Here is a 17621-nt window from a genome sequence, read left to right on the forward strand (position 1 = left end):
TGTAATGTCCAGTTGTCGAGCCTTATGCCTTTGTAGGGCGTTTCAAACTTGTTACCATATGTAGATCCTTTCTGACATTGTTTCTCAGTGGCGTACAACATCCCGGGTGATCCGGTTCTCCAGACAGACGTTCTGGGGGCAGTAAGATCCATTCGTCAAGAAAATCGCATGCTGATCCCCTCGATCTGCCGACCGTAAGTAGGCGTGGACCGAAATTATTTCTCTCACTCTAGATATACAATGCTCATCACTAGTGGTATTAGATGGATCTATTGCACAAGCTGGGACCAGCTAAAGCACATACTTTGGCAAACTAGCACGAATACGGGTCTAGGAGAACTAGTACAACTATGCGATTACGGCCAAGTTCAACAGCACCGATCATCTGCCCTTCCCTTGCGTCGGCTGACTTACAAGGCTCTTGACGACATCCCTCTTCTCATCGACCCTACCTCCGAACTGTCTCGTTTGTCCACCGCCCTGAGTCCGCGCGCTATATCGATGGGCACTGCACTCGATGCGAATTCAGAGATCGACGACTCTCGCTCCCAGGTGGAAATCTCCCACATCGATGGCGCGACTGTGGTGAACGAAACTCTAGAAAGCTCTACCACCAAGATCATCACTCCAACAGCCGAGGAGCAGACGGACGCTCGCCTGATACAGACTCATTGGCGCAGCGCCATGCAGCGCCAGAAGGATCGCGAGGCTACAAAAGGAATCGCTGCGACGAGGGGACGTTTGTTCCTGGAATATTTTTCCCGTTCGAAGGCCATCAATTGGGGAAAACGAAGCGACCGCCATGTCTTCCTAGGGGCGCTTCCGCATATCTTACTCTCGGTCGACTGGGTTATGGAGAGAGCCAAGGAGATGAAAGAGTTGGCGAAGAAGCGCAGGGAAGGTGCCTCGTATAGGGAGTTGGAACAAGCTATGGAGTTGCAGACCAAAGCGAGGCAAGAAGCTATAATCCAGTATACCATGTAGCCGACGAACTGACGATGATTTTCGCGTCCTTGATAGCGGGATCCTCAAATGCAGCAAGAATATACGCGACCTAATCCAGCCTGACGCGACCCAGCATGCTACTGGGGTCTTGGATCTTGTCGCGTTACGGGCTCATTGCGAAGATGTAAAGGGTTTACTGGGGGAGCTTGGGCTGGGATCCAAAGTCCGCAAAGACTTGGACATCGCATACGACATGGTAAATGGTTCATTAGAGCGGGAGGGGCAGAAGGTTGGGATCAGACATGGTCGGAAGATGCAGAGGCCGTTTTTGAACACGGAGGACCTTTGATATCGGTGGTACGGGATTCTGGGTTATCGTGCCGTTTAGTAGTCTTGATTCGGATGGTGTTCGCAATGAGGATTTTGCAGCGTAATGTTGTAGTTGGCTATCTATGTGGTGGTATACGTAGAGGGTGATTGATCATGTTGTGCGTTTTCAAGCTATATTTCTCGCTCTTCCGACACGTATTATCAGTCAGAAACTGGTCTCATAGACGAAACCTTCAGAATGGAGGTAAGCAACATCGATGTTCTACAGACGGCACAAATATCCCTCTATTTGCTTGAACAACTCGTATATGCAAGAAATCACCTCTAAAAAATAGCCACGATTTTGATCTAGTCCAGTTAAATTTTATACATTTTGCATCATCCTTGAAAATCGCTAAATGCCTTCCAGAAGAGATACTGCGGTATAACAGCCTGAAGCAATGTCCTACGAGTCCAGCCATACGACAGTAGACAGCATCGTGCCCGATCCAACCCCTCCGTCCGACGAATTCCGTGGAAAACCTGCTCGGCGATGTTCTGCCGTGACAGACATGGCTGAGCTCTCGAGCTCTCTTTCTGCTGAATCTGTATTTGACGGATGTACTCGAACCGGTATTCGACTCCTGCGGCTCGCCCGCTCTTCGTGATCCGAAGGTGCAGATAATGACGATTTGCTGATCGTTCCTTGAACACTAACAAGAATAATAATAAGGGTTGGGTAAATGCCCTTAGCGTTTCCCAAAGAAACGAAAGGGATCAGCATTGATTCTACGTGATGCACATGGAAAGATCATACGGAAAGGTGCGCGAGAATGGCATTTGTTATGTCTCCTACGGACCATTGAGTATAGCTCCTGAAGAAACTACATATAATAGAGGAGAGCTAGGCAAACAAGGTTACCAATATGTTAGCTTGTGTTAATCTTGCTTCGAGATACGTCTAGTCAAGGAGGAGATATCGCACCACGTATAAAGAGTATAGAAGACCTGACTCTATGAATAGATCCATAATTCGTCCAACGTGAACGGTCTTTTGGTTCCGAAACTTCTTCCTGAGGAACTGGCGATATTTCCTGGTCACGGGAGTGATTTTAAAAGTCCAGCCTGCGTACTGAGTTCAGATCGAACAGCCTGAGGGGAGACACATACCAAACATAGAGGCCGATAATTGACGTGGTGATGACATTCGTGATGAAAGAGATGGCGAATGTTAAAATCTGGATAACCACCAGTGCACTGTTTATTCGGGTTGAATTTGCGCGTGCATCGTCTGTGCCAAACATAATGCTAAGCGTAGCTCTCAAGCAAATGGTGGCGCAAGCCGATGCTGAAGCAGGGCATCAAACATCATATCAATAAAGAAAGAGTAACAGGCGTTGATGAAGTTTCAACATACGTACCTGCGGTTAGGCAGAAGGACGCTATCGCGACGGCGAGAAGTTTCGGGTATTCGTGCCTGCTGATTACTCGCACTCGCCAAACAAGTACTGCGTCTGCAATTACGGTCTTGCAGAGGGTGTCAAGCACGTCAAGACAATAGTATCGTGAGAAAGTCAAAATATATGCACATTGAGTCGTATGACCGCGTTTACTATGTTGGCCCACATTACGAGCCGTGGCTTTTGTTGATCCTTCAGAACGGCCAGCGTATTAGCCAATGCGAGACTCCAGTCGGCTGTTGATAGTACGAACATAGCCCAGATCGAGACCGCCAGTATGAGATTTGCACGAAATTTTAAACCACGCCTGCTATGTTTTCGAGTGTCAGCCATTGACAGACATTCAGTAGAAGGTGTGAACTGACAGCAAAAGTGCGCTGGCAATCGGGACCATGATGACGAAAATACCTAAGGAACGAGACCATCCTAGTCAGCTGACACATCATTATACAGAATCGTCGGAAATGGCACACCATAAACCAAAGATTGGGCCACCATGATGGACATCAAATGGATTACGGTGTCGGTGTGCATCGGGATCCAGCGCGGAGCTCTGAAAGTACCACGGCCTCCGGGGTGAGGGTAATCAAGGGCTTCGCGAGAAGTTGTAAGTATCAACAAAAGTCCACTATGCTGCGATATTTATGCACATATTGGATGAGGGGACCAACGACGAAACGCGGATGATCATGATTTCATCCAGGAATATGTGACAGCGCGCTTGCAGGATGGACTCGGGATGATCATCTTCGCGGAAACTCTGATAGTGTACATCGCCATGTAGAATGGGCCGTGAATGTGATCTTTGCACAGTCACGATCGTGGCTGTTTTGCGAGGCCGTTTGCAATGCTGATGCCTGCTGATAGAATAAGTGGTCACGTCGAGGCTCGAACTCAGAGATTGAGGGAGCATCGAATCGACACAACTGCAGACTGATGACGGGAGCGCACAGCATCATCCTGCAACCTATTCCGATAAAATTAGGGTAACGATAGCTCTTGATACTACTGGAATGGCGTACTGATATTGTATCTTCTAAGGAAAAAGTGCCGAGCGCCACGATGGGCGGCCCGTCCATTGCCTTGAAGTTTCGATTACTGAGTTATGGAAGGAGTACGAAGACCAAGACGACGCATTGTTGGTTGTCCAGCACAAGCTGACGGCGACTAAGATCCTTATTAGGAAGTGAAACGAGTACTATTTAGAGATCCTATCTTCACGGTGTGATATATTGTTATCGCAGCACCGGTTGAACATGATCGGGGCTGTTGTGAACAAAGTATTCGACGCAGTATGGAGGAAAACATCTAAACTTTTATTTAAAAAAAACAAACTGTGCGTCGATGGAACTGTATCAGAGCAATGCATCAAATGTTACGACGACCCCCATAGGTATCACAGGGGGGTGACGGGATATCAAGAGCGGCTCCATACAACCTATCTTTTCCTCACATAGGGTTGGAAAAGTCGTGTATCTTCAGCCCCACTCAAACTGCATCTTCATCAGCACCATTATACAGATGACGATCACCCACAGCTGATATACCATATCTTCTCATCGAACTGTATCTGCGTGCTCCCAGTAAGTCGTACGTCAAACACACTCACGGTGGCAGCGACACTATTAACACCCAGGCCATGAAAGGCGAGCGCTGGGCAGCTCCCGGCAAGGTGAAAATTATCACTATAACGATTGAAAAGGCTCCCGAACGCAACACAGAATAGAAACCTCCAAGCAAGAGAATAGCACATCAGGTGCAGTATCCAAAAGCCTGCGAGAGCATACTGAGGATTGTCCGAAAGGAGTGCGAGCTCGAGCACTGCGCCACATCACTGTTCAAAACTATCAGTGTCTCGAGGCAGTCCACGTTCGGAGATGTCGGTGGATACTGCTTTGACTGTGAATCGTCGCAGTGATCCACGTGCGTCGCCAGAAGATCCCTGCTCGACATCTTGATGAGAATCGCCCAACCACTACTGGGTTCTGTCTGTCGACACTGCTGGGAAGCGTAACTAGCAAGTACTTAACTAGTGCTTGGGCGTGTAAGTGTCACAAAAAGACGCGCAGCAAGACGTACCCAAAGCGTTCGACAAAAGACCGGCCTCAAGCAGGGATTTGTGATATTCATGAAACCGCGATCTGCAAAGAATGACTCGGAGGAACAAAGCTGTTGAGCCCGGTGCCGCCTTAACAACACCACCCGGAGAGTCGGGCCGCCTTCTGGTTGAAATTCAAGATCATTTGGATGCGAGAAAGTAGGCGCTTTGGCTTGCTTTACTACCCTCGTCTGATATCTCACCAAAACCAGAAAAGTATTGGCTACTTTGGCATATACATATCATTCTCCTGAACTTCTGGATGGTTGCTTTGGCTTGAGAAATTTGCCCAATCTTGGCCCAATCTCCCCATACCGATAAACGAACATCATGTCCTCAGCCACTGCATCACTCGATCCTCAGAACATTGTTCACCTCCCTGCCCGGTTTATTTTCCCTGGTACTCGGGCTCCATTGGACAAGTACAAGAAGGCAGATACACCTATTCTCATTGACAACGGCTCCAGCACTTTCCGGTTTGGTTATGCGACTCAGCCATCGCCGAGGACTTCTGCAAACGCTGTGGCAAAGTACAAGGAGAGAAAGTTTGGGAAACAGCTGTTGTTATTTGGAGATGATATCGAGTCGGAGAGTGGAGCAAGGGGGCAGGCCAAGACGCCTTGGGAGGGTGACGTGTTGTTGAACTTCGATGCACTGGTGAGCGTGGCTCTTTGTTTTATGTGACCCGAGTCTAGTATGAAGCGCTGGGGAGTTTTGTTCAATGCCAATGCTCTGTGAAGAGATGTCCCAAAGCACCTCTACCGAGAGGTGATAAGACCCTGGTCTTCCATGTTATTCTGAGGCGCCAACCCACGCATGCTCATGCATGACGGGTGGCGGTGGCCCAGGAATGCATGACATGTAGTCCTAGTCCTCGTCAAACATCCTACACGCCATCGATATTGTTGCATCATGTCCGCTCAGATTTCTGTGTTGCATGAGTTATCTTTGATTGTACGAATATGAGGTAAATTGACCGCATTAGTAGGAGAATGCTCTGGACTATGCTTTCACTCAACTTGCAGTCGACACCCCGACAGTCGATCATCCTGTTATGATGACGGAACGCCTAGCCTCGCCACTGCACTCACGAGCATGTACGTCTCCCGGTGGTTGTTGCAAGTAGCAATACCCGCTTACATTGGTTCTTCTCTCTACAGTAACCTCCGAATTGATGTTCGAATTATACTCCGTCCCATCACTAACATATACGGTCGATTCTGTTATGTCGTTCTACCATAACAACCTCCCAGCACTGTCATCTCCATTCACTTCAGACGGCCTTGTCGTTTCGTTCAATACTGCGTCTACCTCTGTGATTCCTATGTTGAACGGAAAAGGGATTATGAGCCAAGCTAAACGGTTTGTCTCATTTTTAGTACGCTTAATTTCCCATATCTGACCAGCTAATGATTATGCGTATATCAGAATACCGTGGGGTGCCTCCCAGTCCGCCGACTACCTCCTCAAACTCATCCAGCTCAAATACCCCACATTTCCCACACGCGTTCTACCGACTCACACCAATGTATGTCTATCTTGTGGGCTCGCCAGAGATACTCATATGACCCCATCACTAATTCCAGTCATCTTACAGTGGATGCTGCAAAACTTCTGCGAAGTCTCGCCAGATTACACCTCTCTCCTTCGCCGCCTATCCGATCCAGCTCAAATGCGCCTTTCCGAACGAATAGTCCAGTTTCCCTTCGTCCTGCCTGCGGCGGACGAGAAATCGAGTGAAGAGATTGCGAGGGCGGCGGAGAGGAGGAGGGAGCAGGGGAGGAAGTTGCAGGAGTTGGCGGCGAAGGCTAGGTTGGAAAAGGTTTGTTATCATCCTCCGCCCCTCATTGGATGGTATATTCAGAGAACCGAGCTGATTGCTGTGCGATTGTTCTGCTATAGCTTGTGCAGAAAGAGAACGAGCTGCAGTTCTTGACGAACTTGAAGGAGCAGAAGGAGAGTGAGACGAAGAGAGAATGGCAGGTCTGTCAATTCCGCTCCTCGACCTTCTGTGTTTTCGTTCCCTGATGGTTATACTCACTCGGTTGTTAGATCTCACTACAGACTGCAGGCTACGACGACGACGCTGATCTTGACCAGGCCATCAAGAAGCTGGAAACCGATTTGAAGAAAGCGCGTAAGAAGGAAGTCGCAGAGGGCGATGAAGTGGCCGTACGTATAACTTTCCTGACCAGTTCCCACTAGGCTTCGCTATTTACCAGCATTGACTTCTAACCGCTGCATAGGAAGAGCCCACATATCCACTCGTCGATATTCCCGACGCAGATGTAGGCCATCTCTGTATCGCTGTACTTCACTACGTACACACTCATGACTGTTTCTTCTAGCTCGACGAAGAAGGTCTCAAAGAAAAGCGGAAACAAAAGATGATGAAGGCCGGTTTCGAAGCACGTCTCCGCGCCCGTCGCGAGAAGGAGAAAGAACGTGAAGAGCGCGAGGCGGAGGAACGGAAAGAGGAAGAGGAGAGGGAACAAGATTTGGCGGGCTGGGCGGGGAAGCGGAGAAGGGAACATGAGGTGTGTGATTAATCCTCCATCTTTTCCTATGCTATTCCACTGGCGGTGCGCCACAATTGGATTGATAGTGACTGATTGACATTACATCGGTGGTGGTGACGGTGTAGGCACTAATGGCGAAAATCAAGGAGAGGAACCGGAAGAAGGCGGCACTGACAGACAGGAAGAGCGCAGCGTCGCAAGCTAGGATGAAGAATATCGCGAGTTTGGCGGCGGACGACCGTGTGGCGCCGAAGAAGAGGAGAAAGAATGGCGGAGGTGTGTCTTTATCCACACTTTCTTCACATTGCCTGACTCATCTTGGATCTTCCAGAGGATATGTTCGGAGCAGACGATGCGGACTGGGCCATATATCGCAAGATCGTGAGTTCCTCCATGCTCGTTTCCAGGGACATTGTGCTAACATGACAGCGTCTAGAATAACGCAGCAGCCTCCTCGGACGAAGAAGAAGACCTCAATCAGCTCCAATCGGTGGAACAAAAGCTCCTCACCCACGACCCGACATTCCACGACGGTCACACCTACGCCTCTATCACCTCCCAGAAGTCCGCACTTATCGCGGCCTTCAAGCCGCAGTACGAGGACGGCGACGTTGAAGGTAATATAATTTCACATCTTCCGTACCAAAGCTCTAGTTGACCGCTGATGATGGCGTAGGCAATACACGTATACACCTGAGCACGGAACGCTGGCGGGTCTGCGAGACGTGGTTCTCGCCTTCTATGGCTGGCGTTGACTGTGCTGGTCTGGGTGAAGTCCTGCAGAACGTGCTCAACACGTTTACCATCCCGGAGCGGGGAAGACTTGTCCAGGTATATTTTACCTTCCTTTCCCATCCCACCTCCCCTTCGCCCTTCCAAACTGATCACGCTCGCACAATGGTATGGCAGAACGTCTTCCTCACCGGCGCTCCCTCAATGCTCCCCGGCCTTATACCCCGACTCGAATCCACCCTCCGCCCCATCTTACCTCCAGAAACCCCCATCTCGATCATTCGCGCCGACGATCCCTCGCACGACGCGTGGAAAGGAATGGCTGACTTTGCGAACCGGGATCCGGAGGGATTGAAGAAGGTTGGTGTGAGCAAGGCGGAGTACGAGGAGTGGGGAGGGGAGAGGATTAGGAGGTGGTGGGGTGGGAACTGGAATGCGAGTGTTGTGGATGGCTGAGGTTGGCTGAGACGGTGTGCGGTATCTTTCTTGGAGTCTTGTATGTACGGACCTGCTTCTTATAACTTGGCAGGTGAATTGAACGAAAAATGAAGGTGAGAATGTAAGAGGAAAATCATATTCGGATGGTTGAATTCGAACTTGTGTGGGCCACCTTCGCACGCCACATACGCGTCGCGTCGCGTGCAACCCTAAGACGCGCAGGTGGCTGTGCTAAGTGCCCTCTGCCGCCACCCAAATCGGAATCCAGGTCGTACTTGTCTCCTCCTTGTTCTTGACTTCCCCATCACAACAGAGCAGAGCCGTTGTATCCACATTGGCTGGCTCCTCTATCAAACTTTCTATATCAGCGCATACTAGTCTACAAGGTCTTCACCTTCAACCTCGACGATCACGACGGCGACCGCAACGTACCCATCGAATTTTCCTGGTTTTTTTGTATCCTCACCCTTCATACGTTGTTCGCACCTGCAGAATGTTGGCTACTTCTCCTGTTGTATTCTGTGATGCTCTGCAGGGATTTGATGCACAGAATCTTCACAGCGAGGAAGCAGTTGACGTTGCTCTAGGACGCCTGGATACATCATTAACCAATGGTCTGCTTAATCACAAAACTTTCTTGGAAGAAGCCTTACAGCAGGGGTACCGACTGGAGTTCATATTGTCTGGTATGTCATATGTTTTTGATTTTATTAGTAGTCAACTCATGTGTGCCCTAGCTCTTCCTGAGTCGGCATACACGATTTTGACCAGTTGGATACTGGGACAATGTACTACCGTTCTTGCCAAGTACTCTGCATCTTCGATTTCCTCGACACTTTTGAAAACCATGTCCGACTCTTTACTTTTCCTTCCGTACCCCGATGCCGAACTCGAACCTGCAAACCTTCGAGAACACCATCGTACCGTTCGGGACTCACAGCCCGCCCTCGGAGTCCTGCTGGCCATGCAACTTTCTCCGTCCTTTTCGAGGAGCGAACCTACTAGCGTGTCCATTGAAGAGGACCTCCCTCCTGGCTTTAAGGTCAAGGGCACTCAAGCCACGCGGAAGCACGCACGAAAAGAGAGCCGAGTCAAGCAGATGATCGACGATACCCCGTTGAAGGCCGTGTGCCCCTTCATTCCGACTACTCGTGAGGAGGTTGATTTCTTGGGAGAGACTCTGTTGATTGAACAGAAGAAAATCCTCGAGGTCTATTTCATTACCACCTAGAACATATTGAATGTTACTGATTGACCGTTGATTCTAGTACTTCTTGGATATATTCCGTCGTCCAAACCTCATCCCCGTGTTCAAGAATGTGTTTCTACCGCGTCTGAATGCGGTAGCCGCATCCTCAGAAATGTCGGATGAGACGGAGGCGTCTGAGTTCCCTTCAATCTCAGAGGAAGCACTGCCCGCAGAGCCCTCTTCTGCATTCCCCATGGTGCAGCCTATGAAAGCAGCACTTTACTTCGACAGTGCTGATGGCTTTGGAGAGTGGCGAATTCTGATCTCAACGCGAGCTGATAGGAACCTGCGGGAGGCTAGAAACAAAGACGCCAATTCTTTCAGGATCTACCTGAAGAAGATCAAGTATGTATTCATCTCATTAGACTTCGACATTTGACCAATGTGATGGTATCAACAGGGAGCTTTCGAACGGTCATTTCTCAGATGATAACCAGAAACGCTTGACAGGAGTCAACATTCCGGTACCCATCTATGAAGCAAAGATGACGCGTGATTCTCGCTTGGTGGTATGCCCTTGTTTTGTGCGTTGAAGGCTTCACGGTCGCTGACTTACTTAACATTCAGTACCAAATCGACTGCATCCCTGAGTTCGATGGTAGCCATGTCCGTCACCAATTCTTGACTTATTTGCTGTTTATGTGCTGATATGTTTGTCCCCTCAGGTTGAACATCAAGGTAACCACAGTATTCCACCACGTCTCATTCTCAACCAACTTATGTTGCATGCCCAGTAATTCGAGTATTCGGGATATACACCCATGCTCAACTCGACAAGCGTTTCTGGGACTCTATGGGTTTCCAGCTCGCTAGACGAGGGAAGGAGTACAGAGATCGGTGCGTGAACAACTCATGTCACTATGTTTTGCAATTTACTGAGACATACCATCTAGCTGTACGTTTCGCCAAGACCCTTACCACAAGGGAGACAATGTCTACCCGCCAGCTTCATTCCCTCCGACCCCGATTATGGATCTTGAGGAGACCGCTAGCGATGCTGCTGACATGCGGAACGAGGACTTGGAAGAGGTGTGCTGCGCTTCTGACTTCTTTCTGTATCCCACACTTACATTCTCCTCTCCTCAAGCTCCATGCCTTACTTGTGTATGTGTCTTTACTTGGCTGAGATGACACTTCTAAATTTCCGTATTTTGTTCTCCTTTAGCCTCGAGAAGTTCGTGACGTTCTCGCAGGTAAGCCGCCGTCCTCTCCTATATCAGTCTTGACATTCTAACTGACGTTGCTATTTGTACGCGTTCGGTGGCACCGCCCATCTTCAGGCCCTCCTCAGTAGTAAGTTCATTGCAATAATGTTCGATAGAAGGTGTCTTGACCTCTACGCCAGGCATTATCGCGGATCAGGATGCTTCCCACGTGTTCCACGTCTCGTGCGTCGAATGCATCTGTTGCAATTTCCCAATCCTCTAACAAACCGATCCATACATGTAGACCCCAGGAGCAGGAGATCATCGAGCACAGTTACTCCTGCTACGTCCAAGGTCGTAGCGGTACCGGGTGAGTTACAGCCGATAATTTTACACTTTAGCATCTAATGCCGCACCCAGCAAAACCACGACCATGCTCTTCAAGATGCTCGGCATCGAAAACTCCTGGCAACAATCGACCCCCGAATCCTCTGGCCTCGCTCGCCCACGCCAACTCTTCGTGACTCAGTCCCGCGTCCTTGCTGACAGAGTCGAAGATTACTTCACGAAACTTCTGGAATCGTTGGCAATGGAGTCGCGCACGACGGCCGATATATCAAAGCTCTTGGAGAGGAAGAAAAATAGGGAGGAGGCAGGTCTGGTGGATCGGGAGGAGGCTGTACAGTGGAGGGAGGATTTACCGAGGCATTTCAAGGACCTGAACGACGGTCATTTCCCTATGTTCATCACTTTTGACAAGGTGCGTGATCGAGGTGGTGGTATCACTAGGACTTGCTGACCGTGGTAGTCGCGGATAGTTGTCGAGCATGCTGGAAGCCGAGAAGGAGGACGGCGGCAAGAGGCAAAACAGCCTGAACGTGACGGATGCTCTGAGCAGCCCCACAGTTGAATTGTTCCTCCGAAATGTAAATGAACCGGTGAGCGATTACATGCAACGAGAGCGTGATCGCTTCGTGTCGTACAGGGTCTTTATGGAACACTATTGGCCGCATCTTCCACAACCACTGACCAAGGGGTTAGGTCTGTTTCCTGCCATCGCGTCGAAATTCGTGCAGGTCTCTTACAGCAGCTGTTGCAGATCCTTCACTGGTTTTCAGCGAGTTCATGGGTGTGATCAAAGGTTCAGAACAGACTCTCAAGACTGAGGGTCACATCCTGGACCGCGCTACTTACATGACCCTCAGTCATCGAACTCAATCGACGTTCTCCTCGAAGCGTGAGGAGATCTACAACCTCTTCCAAGCTTACTTGCGCATGAAGCGGAAGAGGGGAGAGTATGATGCCGCTGATCGGTGAGTTGAGGGTCTTGAATGATATTCAATTACTATTGACCTAACACCTCAATAGCACACATGCTATACTAGACGAACTGAGTAACGGAACGCCTGGACAAAAGCTGGATTTCCTGTGAGTTTATCTCTTGGGTCAACATATGAACCCGATCGCTGAATTTCTGGATTGCTAGCTACGTTGACGAAGTTCAAGACAACCTTTTGATCGACAGCAAATGTAAGCACATCACAAAGTCTCTTTCCCGCTTGTTACACTTACGGATCCGCACCACAGTACTCAGACTTCTATGCCGCAATCCTGACGGCTTGTTCTGGGCGGGGGACACTGCTCAAACCATCTCCGTCGGTAGCTCGTTCCGTTTCGACGATCTCAAGAGTTTCCTCCACAGAATTGAGGTTCGACTTCTCTAGCCTCGATCCCGCCATCTGTAGCTAAATTATGGTTCCTGACTCGCCTAGGAGGCCCTTAAATCCCGTGACATCCAAAAAAGAGCCTCACAGGAACCCAAATCCTTCCATTTGCTAACAAACTACCGGTCTCATGGCGGGATCGTCAAATGCGCTCATTCCGTCGTGCAGTTGATCACAAATTTTTGGCCGTACTCAATCGATGCGCTTGCGGAAGAGAAGGGTATTGTCGACGGGATTCAGCCTGTCTTCTTCAGTGGCTGGGACCAAGACAACGTGCGATACGAGTCCTTTCTGTTTGGCTCTGCGTAGGTCTCGTCCATATGAATCAGTACTCCCCAATGGTCTGATGATGTTCGTATCAGTGGGAGCCACATCGAGTTCGGTGCCCAGCAATGCATTCTCGTGCGCAATGACGCCGCTCGGGACAAGCTTCGCGAGCAAGTGGGAGATATTGGTCTCATCATGTGCGTCTCCATGTACGATATTTTCTCGTTCTGAGACTGACCCCACACATCGCACAGGACCCTCTATGAGAGCAAAGGATTAGAGTTCAATGATGTGCGAATAGTTCCCTTTTTGTACGCCATGCACACCTGACATTCATCCCACAGGTCTTGCTGTACAACTTCTTCGAAGACTCAACGGTCGATATCTCTCAGTGGCGCGTCGTACTTAACGCTGTGGCCCAGGCGCACCGTAACACGATTCAAGCACCGTCATTCGATGACACCAAGCATGCTGGAGTGTGCAGTGAGGTACGCTTCGTGTTAGTTCATTGAAGATTCAAGTCACTCAGAACGACGATCCAGTTGAAGTTCCTATACGTAGCGATCACACGAGCACGAAAGAATCTCTGGATCGTCGATCGCTCTGAACGCGGGGAGTCAATGCGAGTAAGTGCTCAAGGATTTCTCCCGAACAACCGACATACTCATATTAGCCATAGATGTACTGGACTGCCAAAAACCTAGTCCAGAACTGCAATCCCGAAACTGACATGCCGCACCTCGCCGCCACTTCGACACCGGAGGAATGGAGCGAAATGGCCGTTAAGCTCTTCGAGAACAAGCGATATTTCCAAGCGATGCATTGTTTCGAGCGTGCCGACAAGAAAAGGGAGACTCGGGTGGCGTACGCCTACTATCTTCGTGAACAAGCTCGTGGTATGCGCTCCGATACCCGCACGACCCACAAGGCGTATAACGAGGCTTACATCGCCACTGCGCAAGCATTCATGCGTTGTGGCCATGAAGCTGTCAAAGAACGAAGTGAATACTTCCGCATCGCCGGCAAGTCCTATCTGACCGTCGAGGATATTCCGAAGGCGGCGGAGGCATATGTCCTGTCGGGAGATTTTACGCAGGGTGCTTTGCTCTATCGAAAGGCGGGAATGTTCGAGCAGGCCGTTACCTTGCTGCGAGGTCACAAAAAAGAGGTGGATACCGCTGTGGCGGAGCGTATCATGAATGTCTCCCGGTTGCACTACTTCAACAAGAACAACTTCAAGTATGTCTTCCTCGTGCCACTTACACGCACAACACTGATTTAGCTTGCGTAGGGGCGCACCGACCGGTCTCTTTGAGAGCGTGGAAGAAAAGCTTGAGTTCCTGGAAGACTATGACCTCGACATCGCCCGCGCCGATGTTCTTCTGGAGGCTGGGAAGTATGAAGAAGCCGCTAATATCTATCTCGAGGAGGGCCGTACCTTCGATGCCATTCGAGCGTTCATTAAAGACGATGGTCCAGATCTGAGCTTAAGGCGGCGAGCAAAGGATTGTGCGATGGACGAACTCCGGAGATGCTTATCGTTCGGTATTCGGCCGGAGGAGGAATCCGAAGAAATGCGAACGACGATGTCCGATCTATTCAGGCTCGTCAGCCAAGTCAACAATGTTGTCGCAAGGCACGAGCGTCCAGAGGTCTGTACTGCCTAATCGACTCTATGACAATCAATTGACTGACTAGCCTTGTACGACAGCTCATGGTACTCCACTCCATTGAGGACGGACATACGGATCAGCTCAAGCGACTGGGCCTGCATCTCTTCAAGGAGAAAGACTGCCGGAATTCGACGGCCTTGCTGGCCTTGGACCGGTACTTCGACGATCTCGGAACAATGGAGATGAAAACGAAGCTCCAGATCAAGGATATATTGCACGTCCTGCACGTCTACGCAGGGCTCATTCAAAATATCATGGCCACGACTGCCCCAGCTCAGGACAAGGACCTCCAACTTCTATTCGCCTTCAAACTCATTTCCGCCGAACAAATCGCTCTTTTGGACCATACTTGGCTCTACCGTACACACGAACGATTCGCTGTGGCTACTACCGAGGAGGCCATACTTTCCCCTCAGATGTTTACCACATTGCTGCGCCACGCTCTAGCCGAACGACTGAGAGACAGGCTTTTACTCTGGAGCAAGCGGTTGCTTTCATCCACTGTCTTCGATCCTTGCATAGTACATGCATGCACCGGAAATTGCAAGATACCGGGCTGTTCACGTCAGCACACCATTAGCGTAGACATCTACAATGAGCGAATTTCGGTCATATTGGACCAAATCCTCCTACTCCAAGTTGTCTCAAACCTACCTCCTGATGGTCTGGCGACCGAAGTCAAAATGTACGCTTGACTCTCTTCGTATAAGTTTATGTTCATTAACATGTTTGTGCAGTCAATGGCTCGATCGTCTCTATGATGTCCTGAATCCACCGTCGTACATGCTGGGATCCATAGCCAACCTGAGAGACAAGACCTCCACGGTCTATCATCGTGGACTCGTTGTGGTCAGGGAATGGATTAGAGAAGCTTTCTATCTCCTCGAACCCGACGAGTGGGAGGGCTATTTCCTCACACTATTCCTGAAGAATGCCTTCCTTGGATTCAGCATTGACAAGGCTCAAATCAAGACCTACATCAATCAAACCCGCTGTGTCACCGTCTACAGACCTCAAAATCTTCTTCGCACTCTTGGTCGGGAGAAATATTATGTGATCCATGAGTTGGTTTCGCTCATGAGAGCAGAGTCACGTCTAAGTTTGAACCATGGTGTTCTGTTTATACGGTACGTTCTCTGCTACTAGAGATCCCCCCCACAAGTTTCTCTGACCTCATCTGCTTTAGCCATATTTTGGGACAGTCAGTGAAGATTGACGTCGTAGCGCTATGTCACATATTGGATCGACTATGTGGATCTTTCATCATCGCGAAATCGTTCGAGCACCGAAAGGTTGGGTTCCATGATATTATTTTACCTCGGAGCTGGGTTGCGGATTTGGTAGACGGAAACGGACTCCTTTTCAAAGATACGGGCATGCTGGACCTCTTCGTCCCGATATTCCGTAATCTGTTACAGCAACTGTACACAGGTGGAGACACCTCGGGTGAGCTTGGCTTATATCTTGAACCGCTTAACTACCAAATTTGCTGACACTGAATGACCGTTGGTAGATTATCTGCTCTACGAAGGCAAGGGCATCCAGCACGCTTCGATGGAAGCGCGACATGTGTTGATCGCTCAATTGTGAGTTTATCTCCTTCTATGATGACCTTTCTGCGTTGACGCAATGAATTTGTTCAGGTGTCGTAACATGGCTTTGCGTGCGTATAGCCTTCATGATCCCTTGCGACAATCCGGCCTCTAATGTCTGTCTAGTCGGAAACAACCTGGGAGTCAAGATCCCCGTGATGAGGATCCAAATTCTCCAAAGTCTGAATGCACTCAGAGCTCCCGACCGTCAGTTTCCCGAGAGTTATCGAAAGTCAGTCATACACCCCCTCCCATACGCATCCCCGACTTAATTATGGCACAATACCTGCATAGCTTCGTGCAAGCAGCCATTTGGTCCAATGTCTATCAGGCTCTGCTCACCTCGTCGGCAAAGCTCGAGATGGATGAACTAGTCCACTTGGTCTCCAAAGGAAAGAAATTCATCAAAATCCGTGACACTCGGCGGATCTTCTTCCACACTATGCCCGATATCGTAAGGACCCTTGACGAGGTAAGGAACAAGGCCTCCGCGATTGCTTTGAACCCGCTCGCACAGAACTTCGTACCCAGCCCAAGCATCCTCCTAGCGGAAAGGGCGAAAGCAGGTGGTGGGGGTGCAGATGACGAGGATGACGACGACGATGAGGCTGAAGCCGAAGGAGAGGAAGATTTAGATGCAGATGACGAACCCCAGAACTCAGAATTGGTCGAGAGCCCAACTACCGACATAAACGCCCTCATTAAGTCGAACAGTGGTGGAGACGCAGTCACAGTCGCGGACCCTGAGACGATCAAGCAGCAGAAGGCCGCTGCCGAAGTTATGTGGTCGTACTATGAACGCATCCGTCGTGGCCGACACGCTGAGCTTGCACCAATCCCAGCAGCACGGCAACGTTTCTTCGGCCAATGTCTCGAGCGCTCGAAGATGATCCAGTGGGCGAATACCTCTCATTATCGCTATGTCTTCTTGGGACCTTTGCCACATCTGTTGGCCTGTTTGGAGTGGTCGCAGAAGGAGTTGGTGGTAGAGAAGAAGAAGGTCCAGAAACAGCTTAAGGATCCGAACGTCAAGCATCAAGAGTACGACGACGTGATGGATCGTCAGCACAAGCTAAAGTGGGTCTGAATGTCAGCTTTTTTTTTATCCTAGTGCATCCCTGACTTGTTCGACTTGCGTAGGGATTTACTTCGGCAGATAGAAGCTGCGCTCAAGGCTCTTGACCCCACCAACTCGACGTCGTCTATCCATGACCGGAAAGAAGTGAACGAACTGAAGAAACACGTCACACAGCTCAACGACGTGCTACAGCAGATTCCTTCTTCAAAGAACTGTGACGACCTCCAAGATGAGTTCCAGCTAGCGTGGGCAGGTATCGTGAAGGAGAGGAAACAACCAGTGGCGAAGAATGAGAAGCCGACCTTAAACACGGAGGACCTTGATTGAGCGGTAAGGTCGGACGGGGTGTCTACGGTTGAGTCAACATCTGGTATCTCTCGTCGAAGTATTTC

At 49.8% G+C, this 17621-nt stretch overlaps 4 protein-coding genes across 4 annotated transcripts; 3 read left to right on the forward strand and 1 right to left on the reverse strand.

Annotated features, from left to right (window-relative positions):
• Nucleotides 1–240: 240 nt before the first annotated feature.
• On the forward strand, nucleotides 241–1294 carry STEHIDRAFT_151259 (uncharacterized protein; the record flags this gene model as incomplete). The annotated part of the gene is made up of 2 exons (XM_007298467.1): nucleotides 241–971; nucleotides 1021–1294. The coding sequence occupies 2 exons, from the start codon at nucleotides 241–243 to the stop codon at nucleotides 1292–1294; spliced, it is 1005 nt and encodes a 334-aa protein (XP_007298529.1).
• A 359-nt stretch (nucleotides 1295–1653) lies between these two features.
• Nucleotides 1654–3047, reverse strand: STEHIDRAFT_106588 (uncharacterized protein; the record flags this gene model as incomplete). The annotated part of the gene is made up of 5 exons (XM_007298468.1): nucleotides 1654–1959; nucleotides 2115–2138; nucleotides 2388–2602; nucleotides 2676–2781; nucleotides 2844–3047. The coding sequence occupies 5 exons, from the start codon at nucleotides 3045–3047 to the stop codon at nucleotides 1654–1656; spliced, it is 855 nt and encodes a 284-aa protein (XP_007298530.1).
• Nucleotides 3048–5099: 2052 nt separating this feature from the next.
• STEHIDRAFT_88590 (chromatin remodeling complex subunit) lies at nucleotides 5100–8619 on the forward strand. Its single transcript, XM_007298165.1, has 14 exons — nucleotides 5100–5469; nucleotides 5801–5909; nucleotides 5973–6174; nucleotides 6241–6340; nucleotides 6410–6634; nucleotides 6715–6795; nucleotides 6865–6984; nucleotides 7059–7100; nucleotides 7161–7349; nucleotides 7457–7607; nucleotides 7663–7712; nucleotides 7768–7948; nucleotides 8008–8162; nucleotides 8241–8619. Exons 1-14 carry the CDS (start codon nucleotides 5143–5145, stop codon nucleotides 8517–8519), a joined length of 2211 nt encoding a protein of 736 aa, XP_007298227.1. The 5' UTR covers nucleotides 5100–5142; the 3' UTR covers nucleotides 8520–8619.
• Nucleotides 8620–9348: 729 nt separating this feature from the next.
• STEHIDRAFT_151261 (uncharacterized protein) lies at nucleotides 9349–17556 on the forward strand (the record flags this gene model as incomplete). The annotated part of the gene is made up of 34 exons (XM_007298469.1): nucleotides 9349–9711; nucleotides 9770–10095; nucleotides 10151–10259; nucleotides 10318–10356; nucleotides 10416–10428; nucleotides 10485–10587; nucleotides 10644–10779; nucleotides 10838–10854; nucleotides 10916–10943; nucleotides 11031–11043; nucleotides 11096–11138; nucleotides 11200–11265; nucleotides 11316–11655; nucleotides 11714–11821; nucleotides 11881–11936; nucleotides 12014–12208; nucleotides 12264–12323; nucleotides 12382–12425; nucleotides 12483–12604; nucleotides 12668–12924; nucleotides 12982–13083; nucleotides 13141–13177; nucleotides 13231–13374; nucleotides 13429–13512; nucleotides 13566–14125; nucleotides 14178–14538; nucleotides 14598–15244; nucleotides 15297–15686; nucleotides 15746–16005; nucleotides 16073–16145; nucleotides 16203–16222; nucleotides 16278–16383; nucleotides 16446–17228; nucleotides 17292–17556. 34 exons carry the CDS (start codon nucleotides 9349–9351, stop codon nucleotides 17554–17556), a joined length of 6270 nt encoding a protein of 2089 aa, XP_007298531.1.
• Between the last annotated feature and the right edge of the window lie 65 nt (nucleotides 17557–17621).

This window comes from Stereum hirsutum (assembly GCF_000264905.1).
Source record: "Stereum hirsutum FP-91666 SS1 unplaced genomic scaffold STEHIscaffold_1, whole genome shotgun sequence".
NCBI classification, from domain to species: Eukaryota; Fungi; Basidiomycota; class Agaricomycetes; order Russulales; family Stereaceae; genus Stereum; species Stereum hirsutum.

Coding starts and splice junctions, on each gene's coding strand:
- STEHIDRAFT_88590 (XM_007298165.1), top strand. CDS start 5,143: ATGTCCTCAGCCACTGCATCACTCGATCCTCAGAACATTGTTCACCTC. Junction 6,175..6,240: donor ATTATGAGCCAAGCTAAACG/GTTTGTCTCATT, acceptor TGCGTATATCAG/AATACCGTGGGGTGCCTCCC. Junction 7,608..7,662: donor GAGGAGAAAGAATGGCGGAG/GTGTGTCTTTAT, acceptor TGGATCTTCCAG/AGGATATGTTCGGAGCAGAC.